Here is a 16492-nt window from a genome sequence, read left to right on the forward strand (position 1 = left end):
ACAATGACGGGGATACGCAAGATGGCCTCTGAAATCCCTTCTGAATTGAGGATATTATGAACTAGGGAAAGCTCATTTTGATGAAGATTATTTTTTTAATTTTGCAATCTTTTGAGTACATGTGAATTAGTTAACAGTAGTTTTAAGTTTGGGGGGATTTGCTGCTTTTCTTTTTCTGGCCCAGACCACTGCATGGAACTCCCTGTGTAGAAAGAGCTACCATCACCCGCAGCTAGTCTAATTTTTAAGGGTTAGAGAGTTGTCCAGGCCACTGAGAAAGAGAAACTGCTTTCCCAAGGTCACATAGCTAATGTGCATCAGAATAAGAACTTGAATCCAGGTCTTCCAAACTCCAAGCCCAGCCTTCTAACCATGACATAACACGACATAACGGGCTGCCACTTAAAAGAAGAGTTAAGATTTATAATTAGCAGAGTACAGATCTGTACCCAAAAATACATTCAACACCAAAGTGTTTAATTACTCCTAACTAGTTTTAACATTCTCCTGTTAATTTACTCAGCAAACACTTTTTCATTAAGGGTAAACTTCAACCTGGGGGCTAAATTAATGAAGTTTTATTGTAAATGAATATAATCAGCATTCATTCAAGAAACCAAAGTATTTTTTAATCCTGTTAGAACACAGAGATTCAAATCCCCCTCCTGTTATTTACTATACTTTCATGACCCTGGTGCACTCAACTTAAACTCTCAGTCTCATTTTTCCTCATATTGAAAGTGAATGGGGTAGAGTATCTGGTTGCTTGATACCTCAAGGAGGGGCAGGGGAGAGAGGGAAGGAATGAAAGAGGGATAGAATTTGGAATTCAAAACTTTAAATAAATAAATAAATAAAATGAATGGGGTAGAGTAGCATAAGACGTCTAAGCAACCTTCCAGCCCTTAAGAAAAATTAATCCTGTGTATTTTGTGACAAATCATGTCAAAAAATGTTCAATCCTTAAGGCTAAAGGAGCAAAGATATCATAACTAAAGTAAATTTAAACATCTTCAAAGTAGTTTATATCTCAAAATTTGAACAAGCGTTGTCAACTCTATTGCAGAAACTAGGAGCGTTGCATAAAGGCATTAACTCTGAAAAGGTAGAAAGGACTAGGTATACTATATGACATACAACTATAAAAATGAAAATTCATCTTATTTGACTGAAAAAGAATCCGAGTTCCCTCACATGCAACAGAGTTCTTGTATTTCATTCAGAATTGTTGGGATAGTTTGCTGCACAAATATAAGTAAGATACCATCCCTATAACTTTTTAAAATGAGAAATAAAGATGAAAAAATATTTTAAAACACTTGCAATGTTCAAAAACTTTCTAATATAGGATCAAAAAGTAGTCTCAATTTCTTTTCTCAAAACCTGTCAAAGATGAAATGTGTACTCCTCAATAGGTATAAGCCCAAATCATGTTACTGTCAAACTTTTATTCCAACTGGCACAGGTATGAGGAAGATATGATGGAGGCCAAAAAAACTTATTAAGAAAATACAAAGGTCACTGGCATACAGTTTGCTGTTTGAGATAACAAAAGGAAAAGTGTCTTAACCATCAAGAAATTAAAGCTAACTAAAATTAAGAGTCAAAAAGACTTTTACTTGCTGGTGGGAGATTTGAGAACTAAAAAATGACAAAACACTCAGGATAATTTTTTTAAAGAAATGCATTGCCTTATTTTTCTGGGACCCAAAATCCATTAAATATAATTTTAGTAGCCAAATGTAACACAAGTTTAGTAACACAAAATAAGTGCTCCTAAATTTGTTTAATCCTTAGCTCCCCAAAGCTGAATCTCCTTATCATTTTATTGGACAGAGGTGTGGGAATGTTTTTTTTAATTGACACTGTTATTTGTGTTTTAAACTCACATTTTCAAAGTGGATAAATCATTTTCAAAATGCTAGCCTGGGGGTCAACTAGGTGGCAAAGTGAATAGAGCACTGGCCCTGGAGTCTGTCTGGAGGACCTGAGTTCAAAACTGGTCTCAGACACTTATTAGCAAGGTCACTTAGCCCAATTGCCTCCCCTCCAAAAAATAAATAAATGCTAGAGTGATGGTCAGTAACTTTTCCCCTTATGCTAAGTGCCATTTAACAAAACAGATTCTAGGCAGGCCTAAAATAGAAGTTATATGCTCATAACTCCTGGAATGCAATAATACTGATTGAAATTCTAGCATGTATATGTCAACTTAGTCATATTAACTAATAACCTCAAAGAAAACGATCTTTTCAATACTCACAACCCTCCCACCAGCATTAGCATTTTGTTAAAAGCATCACAAGTTGTATTATAACATTACATGGAGAAAAGAATGAAAGATCAGAATGGAATGTAGTAGTCCCAGGGCTCAGGAAGAGAACAACCCAACCAACCCAGTTCATAAAACCTGGAAAGCAAACTGTCTTCGTTTTTATCCTTCCTGTTCCAGATAAAAGCTGACATCAAAACCTGAAAGGTGAAAAGGTTGATTTTAACATACAAATTAGTGAAGAGATTTCTCAGGCAGATTAAAGAAGGTCTTTACTTTATTCCTGTCCTTTAGAACAACCAGGACTATATATAGCATTACTGTACAAGAACATGTTGAGATACCCATAGTTCTATTGAGTGTAAATTATGGAGTCCAGCCATGGCAACCACTCACCATCAAGCTATAAGTTTATATGAAGAAAATCTGTATTTTCAAAAAAATGTTTTAACAGCACGATTATCCAATCAGTTAATTTCCAATGGCTATCTACTTTAAGTCTATAATCATGTTGGGCATTACTTGCCAGACTATTACAGGATGTTTCTCTTCTTGAGCAGTCACTATCTCACTGAAGATCAAATTACTCTAAGAATGACTTGACTTATAATTAAGGGGTGGGTGCAGAATGTGAAAAGCACTCAAAACCTGACCACCAAGCATAGAGACTCTCAAATTTTTCCCTTCTTCTTTTTTTTTTTTTTTGGTGAGGCAACGGGTTAAGTGACTTGCCCAGGGTCACACAGCTAGTAAGCGTTAAGTGTCTGAGGCCGCATTTGAACTCAGGTCCTCCTTAATCCAGGGCTGGTGCTCTATCCACTGCGCCACCCAGCTGTCCCTTTCCTCTCTTCTTGTGTCAGAAATATCTGTCCCCTATTAAAATGACAAACTTTTCCATTTGTTGGCACAAAATAGTATTTGTTCTACATACCCTTCCTTGAAGACTACAAATTCAATTCACTCTATCGATATTAGACCTGAAAGCTAAGCATTTATTCTCCTACACATGCACCCCATAAATCCTAAAAATAACTAAAATCCCCACTTCCCACATGACACCAGAATACTGCCAAAGTAGTTTCCATTATCTCCAACTTATCAGGTGATCTGACCTCCAGCTGGATCCTCTGTGGTGGTGTTTCTCAAAAACTGCTACAAAGGAACCCTGAAACACCCCATTTTGGGTTTGTTAATGAATCTTGTGCTATTTTTAACAGGCATGAACAATAACTTTAGATAATTTTACAACCACTCTGCCAAAGTTTTCTTTTAAATGAAGAGTATTCTATCCCTGTAGAAAAGTTTGAGACCACTGCTCTAGGGAAAGTCATGGACAAAAATAATCAGGTTCAAGTATAGCTGGGCTACAATCTGCGCCAATGGAGAGTATCCACCTCTCATAAGATCATGGAATCACTAAAGTAAGAGTTATATACTGCAAGAAATGCCTTCCTGACCCCTTATAGATCAGGGCTCTAACCTTCTTTGTGGCAGGAACTCCTTGGGCAATCTGTTCAGTCTGATGGACCCTTTCTCAGACTTATAATTTAAATGCATAAAATAAATATATTAAATTACAGAGGAAACCAATTATACTGAAATACTGCTATCAAAAACTTTTTAAAAAGAATTCATCAAATCTAGGCTAAGAAGTCCTTTTCTAGATAGTGACAAGGCATGTGCTATTTTTCATAAAACCAAAATAAGGTGGATCACCGGGAATGACTTGGTTCCTTACAATGCTTCTTTTAACCAACAGTACCAATATCAATAATAGCCCAACAGAAACCAGAAAACTCAAAGTAGTAAGTCACCTTTGCTTTTTTTAGTAATAACAATAAGAGCAGACGTTTATATAATTCTCTAAAGTTTACAAAGCACTTTGTACGTATCTCACTTGATCCTCACAGCAACCCAGTGAGGTAGGTAGATGCTATTATCCCCATTTTACAGATGAGGAAACTGGGGCTGGGGAGTTAAACTACTTGCCCAGGGTCACACAGCTAGTAAGTGTTCGAGTAAAGATTTGAACATGGGTAAGCTGATTTTTCAATGGCTCCTATAAAGTTTGGTAGGGTATCAAGTTAAAAAAATTGTTGGCCATATTCAGATTTCCTGTATTCCCAATTTGTGCTTGATCTCTATTATAACCATGGAAAACTGAGAGCTTACTACAATCCTAGAAGCCTATTACTTCATGCAGAGTTAAAATATATTCCTCTGAAATCTGTGAGGACAGAGTAATTTCTAATGTAGAATACTAGCAAGAACATCTATGAATCACAGAAAACATTGGTGGCACTTACTCACATTCTCTGGTTCATCTGTGTGGAGACTTTTTCCAAAGAGCCTGAACTCCTTCCAGACAAGGACCTTGACATACTCCTGCTTTTACACCACACAGCACTTACTACTACTACTACTACAATCAGCAGTTAATAAATAACAATTGAATTTAATTAAATTAACTCTTCCTGGGAACTTAGCAATGGACATAGCCATAATATAGTAAAACTTTTAGCATAAAGATCGACATTGGAGGGGGGAAGCAAACAGACATTCCAGAGATTCAAATAGGCATAAAATTAAGAGTAGCTTTTGTCAGTCTTTTTTTCTGCTACACCAGTTTCCAAATTGTGTAAGAGAAAACTTTGCCATTTATATAAAAGTTTCGGAGTGAATACCAGGAGAGAAAAAAAGGATTGGATTGAAGAGACCTGTGGGTTCCACTTGATCTCTCAGCCTTGGGGTCTTTCTCTATAAGATGGGATATTTGCACAACAGTTTTGTTATGAGGAAAGTGCTTGTGAAGACTAAAGCTGTACATAAATGTGAACTGTGCCATTTATCATCACCCTAGATAAAAATTTAATTCACATACCTATGTTTTGTTTTTTGGTTTTACAAATTATAAACAGAAAATATTAACTCCTAAATCAATGAGTCATTTAACTACAGAAATTTTCTTTTCATGTTAAAAATGATGGCACTAAATTTAACACTGGCTAGGGGTATTTGTGCCATACACCTGACCACATCTATAAATTTCAGAAACCGAGATAGATTGCTGAGGTTAAGGGACTTGCATAAGACCATACTGCAAGTTATGATAAGCAAGTATGTGAACTGATCTTATTTCTCCAAATGCAATTCAAGCACATTAATTCACTTCCAGGTAGTACCAAAAATAACTCACAATTTGTCTAAATTTATTTATTAAAGCATTTAAATACCTTCATCAATTCAACCCTGGCTCCAAAAAGAATTATGGGAAATTGGCAGCTTAGAAGATATAGCCAAATAATCTTAATTTGTCTTATGATCCTCATAGCAAATGAAGTTTTTAAGATTTCTTCTAGCTCAAATGATTTCTCCCTGTCATTTTAAACGGATGAGGAAACTGAAGCCTACAGAGCTTAAATGACTTGGACAAGGTCAACCAAAAAAGCTCAATCTAATTTAATGAATAATAAAGTACTGTTTTTCTAAAATTACCAGTTCATCTTATCCAGGTTTTACAATTCATAGGATCCTTATAGGGATTTCGAATTAGAAGACCTGAATTCTCTTTACTCATAAGCTAGCTATATGACCTTGGGCAAGTGGTAACCTCTCTGAGCTTGAGTTTTCTCATCCATAAAATAAAGTACTTTGCATGACCTCCTGCACAGAATCAGTTAAGAGCTTGTATCTGAAAAACACTTTGTAAACCTGCAAGTGCTATATAATTCTAAACTATTATTATTTATTCCTTCAAATCACAATCAAGGGCAGTTAGGTGGTGCAGTGGATAAAGCATGGCCCCAGATTTCAGGGGGACCTGAGTTCAAAATCGGCCCCTGACACTTGACACTAGCTGTGTGACCCCTGGGCAAATCACTAACTCTCATTGCCCTACCCGCCCCCCACCAAACAACCCACAATCAGTTTGTTTCAAAATACGCAAATTAAAAAAAAAATCTGTTCTTAAAATCTATTATATAAGTACTTTTACTTGGAAAGAATCAGATTTGCAGGAGAGTATAGAAGTCATCCAATCCAACCTTCTCAATGTATTTAGCTTACCTATAGTAGCCTGAAAGTAGGCTCTACTAATATTTCCTTATTCGGGGTCAAAGTCATCCTACTATCCAAGTGGTCCTATAGTAATCACTGGTAATATATAGTCTGATACATCTTCTACAATGATAGCCCTCTAAATCACATTAGACTGAGATTCATTCAACAAATATTTATATTGTCCTACCCAACTCCTACAATGTCTTCTCTTATGCAGGTTAAACATCTTAAACCTTTACTGACAACATGGTTTCAAACCCCCTTATCATCCTAGTCAATTTCCCTTAGTAATGGTCACTCTCAAAACATGGAAATCTTGGAAATAAAAATAACCTCTACGAAGCTCTCTACCTTCTGCATTCCATTTTTAAAAATTTTTCCAAACATTATTTCTTTACACTGTAGAAAGTGAAAGAAGTGAAAGTGATTTTAAAGGTTCCTACTTATAAATAAAAATGTAAAAGGGAAGGCTTTCGATATAATTTAAAGAACAATAACTCTGGAATCAGAGGACTTGGATTCAAATCCCACTGTGAAAATTTACTCCTTCTGTGACCTGGCTAAGTCACTAGACTTCAATTTGTTTTTCTGCAAAAGAAAAGATGGACTAGATGACTTCTAAAGTCCCTTCCAGCTCTAGAAAATATGATCCATCTTTATGGAGATGCCAATCTTAGGCTCTTTTTAGAGAGGACAGTTCCTATATGGCAACATACAAGGACATACACGAAAGCTTTTCTTAGTCCCATCCAAGTGAACTACATTTCCAAGATGCATTAGAGCCTAAATGCTTTCCGGTGGGCCGGGCCTCCAAATTATGTGATGTCACAGCTCCTACAATATGGCACTGGTCTTTGCAAATGGTTAAAATTTTGCACAGTGGCTTCCCCTCTGTATCGAGTGTTCGTGGAGCTCTTTCACTGTTATAACACCCAACTTTAACAAACCCTCTGCCTGAGAAGGTGTAGACCTTCCCCCAAAGGAGGCACAAGGGGATCGTCAGGGCTTTCTCCACCTACCTAAAGCAGCTAAAATGTGGGGGAAGGAGGGGACGAATGTGACAGATTCTCTCCTCTTTCTGAGACTGACCCTCCCCCTCCTCCAGCATCAAGGGAAAAATTAATGGGGGAGAAGGGGGGCGGAGAGTCAGAGAGCTGTCTTCCACATTTAACTCTTCCAGAGACCTTCATTTCAAGGTCTCCAGAGAAATGCAAAGTCTAATTGCCCCCACTTCTGGGGGAACATTTGGGGGGGGAGAGCAGGGGTGTCTGATCCGTGCTTCCACTCATAACACAGGCACACCGATCTCATATACATACGCACATACAACATACAAGCACATCCATCTCACATACACACCCCTCACATACACCCATTAACACATAACACACCCATCACACACATGCACATTCATCACACACATGCACACATACACATACGCACACATCCCTCCGTTCCACACCACCTGTTCCAAAACCTCCCAGGGCAGGGCAGGCTAAGGGGGATGTGGGGGAGGGGGGATTTGGACGTGAGCCCCCTCTTCCCCCCCCCCCCCGGGCAAAGATTGAGGCCCCGCCCGGGGCTGGGGTTTCAGTTTCACAACATGACGCTGCAAACCAGAGGCCTAAAAAGAATCAGGGCGGCGGCGGCAATAGCGGCAGCTCCGGCTTCTCCTCCCCCCGCCCCCGCCCGGACCCCCACCGCTTCGTCCCCCCAACCAAAAAACGTCCCCGTCGCCTTCCACCCAACACCCCCCCCCCGCCCGGGCCTGCCCAAGGACACCGCCGCCCTGGGGGCACGGCGGAGGGGCCCCCGTCGGGCCGGGCATCCGCGGTCCGGGCATCCGCGGGGGCAGCAGCCGCCGCCCCAGGAGCGGAGGAGGAGGGGGAGCCGTTGGTCCGTCCGCTGGGGTCACTTACTGAGCTCGTCCTGAGAGGCGGAGGCGGCCGCAGCCATGTTGCACCCGGGGAAGGGAGGGAGCGAGCGGAGCCGAGGGAGGGGGCGGGGCGGAGAGGAGGGGGCGAGGCGGGGGCGGGGCGGGGGAGCCCGGGGTGGGGAGGGGGCGCAGCGGGCCGAGGCCTGGCCGAAGCCCAGGCCGTCCCGCTCCTGCTCTGGCTCCTCGGGCCGGGCGGGCCACGACCTCTCCCCGGCTTCCCTTCAGGCCTCTCTCTCTCTCCGCCGGCGGCGAAAGCCCGAGGGCGAGAGAGACCGCTCTTCTCGGACCGTTTGTGCGCTGCGCCTGCGGCCCCGCTGCAGCCCGTCGGCCTCTCCCGATCGCCCGCGGTCTGTCCCTGGCTCTGTCTCCCCCTCCCTCCCTCCCTCCGTGTCTCCCTAGCTCGCGGTCTCTCGATCGCTAGCCCTCCGTCGCTGTCTCTCCCCGCCTCCGTCTCGCGCCCTCTCCAGCTCTCCCCCGACTTTCGGCCGGGACGGGCGGCGAGGCGGCGCTGCCGGAGCCTCCTCCTCCTCCCCCCCGGGCCCGCGCCCCCCACACCGCGGCTGCGTCTCCCCGCTTCGCCCGCTCGGCTCCCTTTAGTTTTATATTTAGAAAAAGCTGAGCCATCCTCCCCGCTCCCTCCCCCCGCTCCCTCGCACGCGCGCGCGCTGCCTCCCCGCTCCTCCCTCCCTGCCTCCCTCCTTCCTCCCCGGCTCCCCTTTCTCTCCCCAGCGTCGGCCGCCCCGCACCCCCCCCTCACAGTTGGGAAATTAACTAATCCTAGAGCTCCCCACGCTGTGGGAGATGGGGAGCGGGCGAGATGCCCCCGCGGGCTCCCCGAGCCTCCCCGCCGGCGCGTGGGGCTTCCTTCCCAGCCTCCCGGCGGCCGCGGACTCTCTAGTTGGGTTGGGGGGGGGCGCGTCCTTCCCCCGGACTCGATTCGGGTGCCGATGGGCTGAGGGGGGGCGACTGACCTGAGTCCACGGTGACCTCCATGGCCAAAGCCGGTGCACTTTCCTCGGAGGAGGAGGAGGAAATGTGGGTAAGCCGCCAGGGAAAAGGGAGAGAGGAAGAGAGCGCGAGTTCCTCCCCCTATCTGTGGCAGGAGCTTGCAGCAGCCTGAAGACTTCTTCCCCGGCTGCCGGCGGCGCCGCGGGCTGGCCCGATGGGCAAAACCTCGGCTATAACCACTGAATTTCTCCAGTCCCGAGTGGGAAGCCGCGTCCCCAGCCGGGGAGCGTCGGCTGGGCACCCGGACGGCTTGTTGAAAGGAGACGAGCTCCTGATCGTAAACTGCCCGCAGAGCGTGGGGTGACGGCGCGAGCCTCTGCCCGGCTCCTCCCTGCCAACCTCCAGGCTCCAGCTCGACTCGGGCTGCGGTGGATGCGGGGCAAAGCACCAACCGCGCTATCAGGCTTCTGGCCCCCAACCACGCATAAGCCGGGGCTGAATCCTTAAAAAAAAAAAATGAAAGCCACTGGACCCGTGATTTCATTGATGAACCGCTCTCTGGTCAGAGCAACACCTGCCCTGCAAGTTATAAACTGGAGGACCAGTCCGGACCACTTTGGTGATGTGTGCATCGGTCAGGGGCACACTGCCACCAGTTGAAAGGGGCAAACTTTGATTTCTAAGCAAGCTCTAAGGCCGGCTCTCTTTCCGTTATGCCGTGCTGTCTCAGAAAGGAAAAATTAGAATTGGAATGTTTGATGCTATTTTTATTTTACTCTTCAAACATGAAAAAAAAACGAATAGCCTATTAAATCCCCTTAGGGCACTGCAGCCAAAGTGAGTAAACCTGAGTAAATCACTAACCTTGACCTCACTTCCTCACCTGTAAAGGAGGGGATGGACGAGATGACCTGGAAGGTTCCTTTTAGCTCTAGATCTATGATTCTGTGACTATCCTTCCTTCTTGTTCTTTCTGGCGTGCACAGGCCGACTCACTACTATGACCTACACTTAGAAATGACCTTTCCGCACCCTTTTTTCCCTTTCTGTTCAGACTTGCCAGCCACTTTCCCTATTCCTCCCAGTCCCCCACCCTCTGCCTTCTCCCTCTAATAGGATCAGAAGATTCAGAAATTGAAGGGACCTCAGAGAGTCATCTAGCCCAATCCTCTCATTTACTTGATGATGGAATTGTGGGATGAAAAGGTGAAGTGAATTTTCCAAGATCACATAGGTAGTAATTGGTAGAACTTGAAATCTGATCCATTCCACTATATGACTTATCATAGTAAAATTTCAGAGTTATTTGTGTACATAACTTATTGCTCCAACAAAGTCCCAAGTTCTCCTGGAACAGGGACTGTGTCATTCTTCATCTTTCCAACCCCCATAACTAGCACAATGCTATGCACATGGTAATAATTTTTGTTGGATTACATTGGATTATTATAGTAGCTATAAAGAATTTTTGGTAATTCTGTTAATGAGTATTTTTGCATACTGCCTTCATTCTACCCACAGTAGGATACCATATTTTAAGTGATCTTACTATCAGAAATTAAATTATATGACAGGGCATCATGGAATATGGGAAAACATATAAAATTCCTTCCTTAGACCAGGAATCCTAAAAGCCCTAGTTAATGTTGTGAGAATGAATAAAGTAATTCACTTACTTGGCAATCATTAGATGAAAGATGTAAGCACTCTACAAAGTTTTATGAGAGAGCAAAGAACATAATAAGATGGGATGATGCTTTAATAGCTGATGCTATAGAGCTAGAGCCGAAAGGATCCAGAGGCCCCCATAGGCCAACCTTCTTATTTTACAGATAAGGAAAGTTTGCCCCAAGGAGTTAAGTGACTTGCTGGAGGTCCAACAGGTAGTAATATTATAATGATTCTTTGAAACCATTGAAGTTGTCAGCTCTTTTCCATACTATCTGACTTTGTTGGGATTTTTGTTTCTTCCAAAAAACTATCTTTGCTAGTCTATTTCCTTCTACAGTCACATTTCATCAGATCTATAACTCACTACCCACCAACCTCATGTGTCCAGATCATAACTTGAAGTTGAAAGACTTTATTAATGGGAAAGGCCTTCATTCATAGTCTATTTACTCTTATTTTAAATGCCATCCTAACAAGCTTTGTTGTCTGGTTTCCAAACATTAGAAGAAAGAACTAAGAAGTAATTAGATAGGGTGTGGTGGGGAGGGTGGAAAGGGGGAGAATACACATTTTAAAAGTATTGGATATAGGGAAGCTAGGGGAGGGGGAAGAAAATTACTAGGTAACTCAATAGACCCTGAATGCATCTCTATATTACAATGTTGTATAATTGGTATTTCTAATAATAATTGTATTTCTATAGTAGTTGCTTAGTAAGCACTTTCACATCCATTTGATCCCTGTAATGACCCCAGATAATGATGGTAATGATAATAATAATAATAGCATTTATGTAGCATTTTAAGGTTTGCAGAATGCTTTGTAAATATTTGATTTTCACTATGCCTTTCGTAGGTGGTATTATTATCCCCATTTTATAGGTGAGAAAACTGAGGCCAGCAGAGGTTAAGTGACTTGTCCAGGGTCATACACCTGAAAAGTGTGTAAGGTTACCTTTGAATTCAGGTCTTTCTGACTGCAGTTCCAACATTCAGTCCATTGGCTCTGCAATTTCCTCAATGGGTAATGCCCAATGGGAACTCCCTCCAATAGCAGACATACATTATTTATGATATAGTAAATAAGTTCTACAGAGCTGTCTGAGGGATTGAGAGTTTTAGCGACACAACATCTAGTAAATATCAGAAGTGTTTTTAACTCAAATGTTTCTAATCTTGAGGACCAGCACTCTTTCTGCTATACCATGTTAGCAGTTTACAGATTGAGAAAACAGGTTTAGAACTGTTATACTTACCAATTCATTTATTATTTATTTTATGAATATTTGTTAAGCATTCGCTGTGTGGGGCTCAGCTAGGTGGCGTAGTGGGATAAAGCACCGGCCCTGGATTTCAGGCAGTACCTGAGTTCAAATTCGGCCTCAGACACTTGGACACCTTACTAGCTGTGTGACCCTGGGCAAGTCACTTAACCTCCTTTGCCCCGCAAAAAAAAACACAAAACAAAACAACAAAAAACAAGCATTCGCTGTGTGCAGAACACTCTTAGGGACTGTGATTCATCACGAATAACCTATCTTTCCAAGCTGTCCACTCCTCCACCACTCTGAACTTGTGAATTCACCCTTCTTCCAAGTTCCTGTCCTAGACTCTTCCCATTCTTCCCATTACATTGGACCCTTGGCTTCATTTGCCTCTGGACCCTCCCAGGTCAGCTCTTTTACATGCCCTTGTTTTTAGACCTTTGAATCGCCCACTTTTGACTTTCTTTTCTACCTACTTGGATAAATTAGGGAAAACCCCTAACTTCCATTTTCTCTGCTGCCACTCCCAAGCTTCTTCACTTTCAGGAAAAAGTCATTTAATTCCTATTGTATTCACTAAATAAGTATTCACGTTATCTAAAGGCTTTTTGTCAATATTTTTATGCATCTAAAAACAGTGCTTTGGGATTAGGAGGCTGGTTTTGAGTCCTGGCTCCACCACTTAATAGCTCTGGACTTGAACTACTTAACCTCTCTGGAGCTGAGTTTTCTATCTATAAAGATTGTATTGAGCTAGGCGGAAGAGTTCTTGAGTTTTTTTGGTTCCACAGAACCCTGGGGCTGTCTGTTGAAGCTTGGGGAGCCCCTTCTCTGAATAATGTTTTTAAATGCATAAAATACAAATCAATTAAATGCAAGGAAAAAACATAATTTTTTCCCATCCAGATTCTCAGACCCCCTGAAATCTATTCAAGAACAGGTTAAGAACTAGACTGGCTGACTTTCTGGTATTAAAGTCTTAAAAGCATTTGACTCCTGTCATAATCTCCACTGCTGCTATTCCAAACCTTATATATTCTCCTCAAGTCCTCAGCTTTGTAAGAACTATTACTGAGGTGTCGAAATGGAATAAGCACGGAAATTTTGAGGGCATTGTCTAGAATTGCCCTCTGTCCTAAAAACAAGTGGGCTTATCACCTAGGTAATAACAATCAGTTAAAATAGGAAGGTATGAAATCTACCTTGTGACAGTGAGGTGCTGGACTAATATTCAGAAACACTTTTTGTGCATGGCCAACATGGAAATTTGTTTTGCTTGACTGCTTATTTATCACAGGAATTTGGTTTTTTTTGTTGTTCATTTTTATTTTTCAGGGGAGGGACAAGGTGAGGGGGGAAGAATTAATTGAAAAAACAGGAAACTATCCTAGTGCTTCTTTCCTCCCTCACCTCCCAGTCCAGAGACACTTGGGTGTGTTTTTGCTTTACGCAGCCCTATGGTGGTCCTCCTATCCAGAGTGGCAAGAGGAGCAGCCTGTGATGCCCTGCCATCTTTAGTGTAAAAGGATGGTTTCAGTAGCATCTCAACAAGTCATCCATCCTACTCCAGTCTTTGCCCAGTCTAAGCTATCCTGCATCAGGATGTCATGTTCCTCTTCCAAATGAAGCCCAAGCTCAGCATTCTGGTTGCCCCAGGCAAAGCTTCTTCAACTGGGGGTCATGACCCCACGTGGAGTCCAGTAACTGAATGTGGGGGTCTCAAGAAATATGGCAGCAGGGGGCAGCTAGGTGGCGCAGTGGATAAAGCACTGGCCCTGGATTCAGGAAGAGCTGAGTTCAAATGCAGTCTCAGACACTTGACGCGTACTAGCTGTGTGATCCTGGGCAAGTCATTTAACCCTCATTGCCCCCACAAAAATAAATAAATAAATAAAAAGAAATATGGCAGCAGTAGATTATGTATAGCTAATCTATATACCCAGGGTCACATAAAAATTTCTCAGGAAAAAAGGAGTCAAGAGTGGAAAAAGCTGAAGAGGTCCTGCTCTATGGGCCAGAAACAGCCTACCCATGTAGTCTTATCTTCTACTAGTTGGAAGTTGAAGTTAAAGACTTCCCTGAGCAAAAACCTCTAAAACTGTATTTAAGTACATATTTTTAAGTAATATTTTAAAAATATTTTCCACAGTGAACTAGATCAAACAAAACCCTAGAAGCAGAGAGAATATAAAAGAAACCTTTCTAAGTAAAGCAAAAACACAAGATGCCAGAGCAGGAAGAAAGCCTATTTTTGACTCACTGAGGCATATAATTCTAAAACTACCAAGAAATTCTCTAAGCACGGAAAAATTAAAAGGAAGTCATACTTAAAGATACAAATTAGAAGAACAACAGAATTTTCAAAAACAATGGAAAAATGAAAAATATGATTTTGTGTGTGTGTGTGTGTGTGTGAGGCAATGAGGGTTAAGTGACTTGCCCAGGGTCACATAGCTAGTTAAGTGTCAAGTGTCTAAGGACACATTTGAACTGGGGTCCTCCCGAATCCAGGGCCCATGCTTTATCTACTCTGCCAACTAGCTGCCCCCAAAATAGGATTTTTAAAGTAGGATTAGACCCTCAAATTACATACTGTGAAATCATGATGTTTAAAAAAGTAACCCACTTCAGAAACTTTAAATGCCTGAAAGCTGTAACTTAATGTTATGAAAACATAATTCCAGGGGGCAGCTAGGTGGCACAGTGGATAAAACACCGGCCCTGGATTCAGGAGGACCTGAGTTCAAATCCAGCCTCAGACACTTGACACTTACTAGCTGTGTGACCCTGGGCAGGTCACTTAACCCTCATTGCCCCGCCAAAAAAACAAACAAAAACATAATTCCACATCTATAGAGATTCCCTTCAAGCAATGGAAAAGGCAATAACAAAAAAATCTTTACACATGTTACTTACAAGAAATATATCGGGATTGGGATATGGGCTAGATCTTTGACTTTGCTGATATAGGGAAATTTCTCTACAACTATAGGTTAAGTACTGTTATGGGGAAAAGCACGTGGGTCCTTAGGATTCCTCTGTAAAGAATTACATGAGCAAGTCCTAGTTAGGAATAAAAGATCAGGTTTATTGGATATCAGAGAAACTGGCTGGGAGGGAGGTTTAAAATTCTTTCCTCCCCAACTAGACTGGGGAGTGCCCTTTCATAGGGCCAAGATGGCATGGGTGAAATGTCCTTTATTGGGTGGTGGGTTGCAAGCAGTCTCCTGGTGGACAGTTGCTCTGTCCCCCCCTGGTGCAGCCATGCCTAACAGGATTACCTCATCCAGGGGGTGAGGAAGACTGGAATGAAGGGTTATGGTCCCTGAGCTAGCTCAGTCCCGATCTGGTTCCGCTTATGTCTTTAGGTGTGCCTGTCCTTTGGTTTAGTTTCTCAAGGAGAAGGTTCTTTTATATACCCCAAAGAACTTCTGGGGTGCTAGGCCCTATAACAGTACTAACTCAGCAACTTATAGTCTTGAGAGAGTTGCCTATATATTATTAAAAAGTTGTTATTTGCCTAGGCTCTCACAGCTAGCATGTGGCAGAAGCAAAATTTGAACCCAGCTAATTCCGATGGGGAGGCTACCAACTGTAAATCCACTACTCTACATTGCCTCAAAAAGATATAGCTGGAATCAAAATAGAAGATGAAATTCAAATTAGAAAATTTGGAAGTGCAGAGTCCAGGGCCAATCTGAATACAAAGGAGAAAACATACTGGTTAAAGGAAAAGACTGGAAATTGAGTTTACTCCAGACCCCCCAGATTTTAGGAGAAAGAAGGCACTAGTTTGGAGATGGAGAAAGAATTATGGAGCTGGGATAAGCACAAACTAAAAAGAGGAGAAAAGCCAACAGTTGGAATATAGGAGAAAGGCTGAAAGACCAAAAGTCCAAAGGAGAAAGAAATCCTAAGTAAATAACTAGTTCAGAAGCAGATAAACCAACAGTGAGATTCAGAAAGAAAGAAAAATAAGTAAAAACTGAAAGGGCAGAACAAATATGACAGAAAATGAATCAAAATTCTCTGAACAAAAGGAGAATTTTTCAGACTATCAGAGACCTTGGGAAAATGACAAGACACTCTGAAGTTTTGTCTTTCTTTTGAACTATTGTAGGAGATAATAAGGATAAAATCAGGTTGGAAATGAAATTTCAATATAGAATTATTTTGGGTTTTTTGTTTGGTTGGTTTTTAGTGAGGCAGTTGGGGTTAAGTGACTTGCCCAGGGTCACACAGCTAGTAAGTATTAAGTGTCTGAGGTCAGATTTGAACTCAGGTACTCCTGACTCCAGGGCCGGTGTTCTATCCACTGCACCACCTAGCTGCCCCCTAGAAT

General features: G+C 42.3%; 1 protein-coding gene across 4 annotated transcripts in view; it reads right to left on the reverse strand.

Annotated features, from left to right (window-relative positions):
* ECPAS (Ecm29 proteasome adaptor and scaffold) overlaps nucleotides 1-9283 on the reverse strand; it is a 149723-nt gene extending 140440 nt beyond the window's left edge. The window contains exon 1 of one of the 4 annotated variants that reach the window (XM_043976179.1): nucleotides 9239-9283. In XM_043976179.1, coding sequence (XP_043832114.1) covers nucleotides 9239-9260 — 22 coding nt within the window. In that variant the 5' untranslated portion in view covers nucleotides 9261-9283. Of the gene's footprint in view, nucleotides 1-8250; nucleotides 8388-9238 lie in introns of those variants that run through there. The other 3 variants (XM_043976176.1, XM_043976177.1, XM_043976178.1) reach the window with 3 other exon arrangements.
* Between the last annotated feature and the right edge of the window lie 7209 nt (nucleotides 9284-16492).

This window comes from Dromiciops gliroides, chromosome 1 (genome assembly GCF_019393635.1).
Source record: "Dromiciops gliroides isolate mDroGli1 chromosome 1, mDroGli1.pri, whole genome shotgun sequence".
NCBI classification, from domain to species: Eukaryota; Metazoa; Chordata; class Mammalia; order Microbiotheria; family Microbiotheriidae; genus Dromiciops; species Dromiciops gliroides.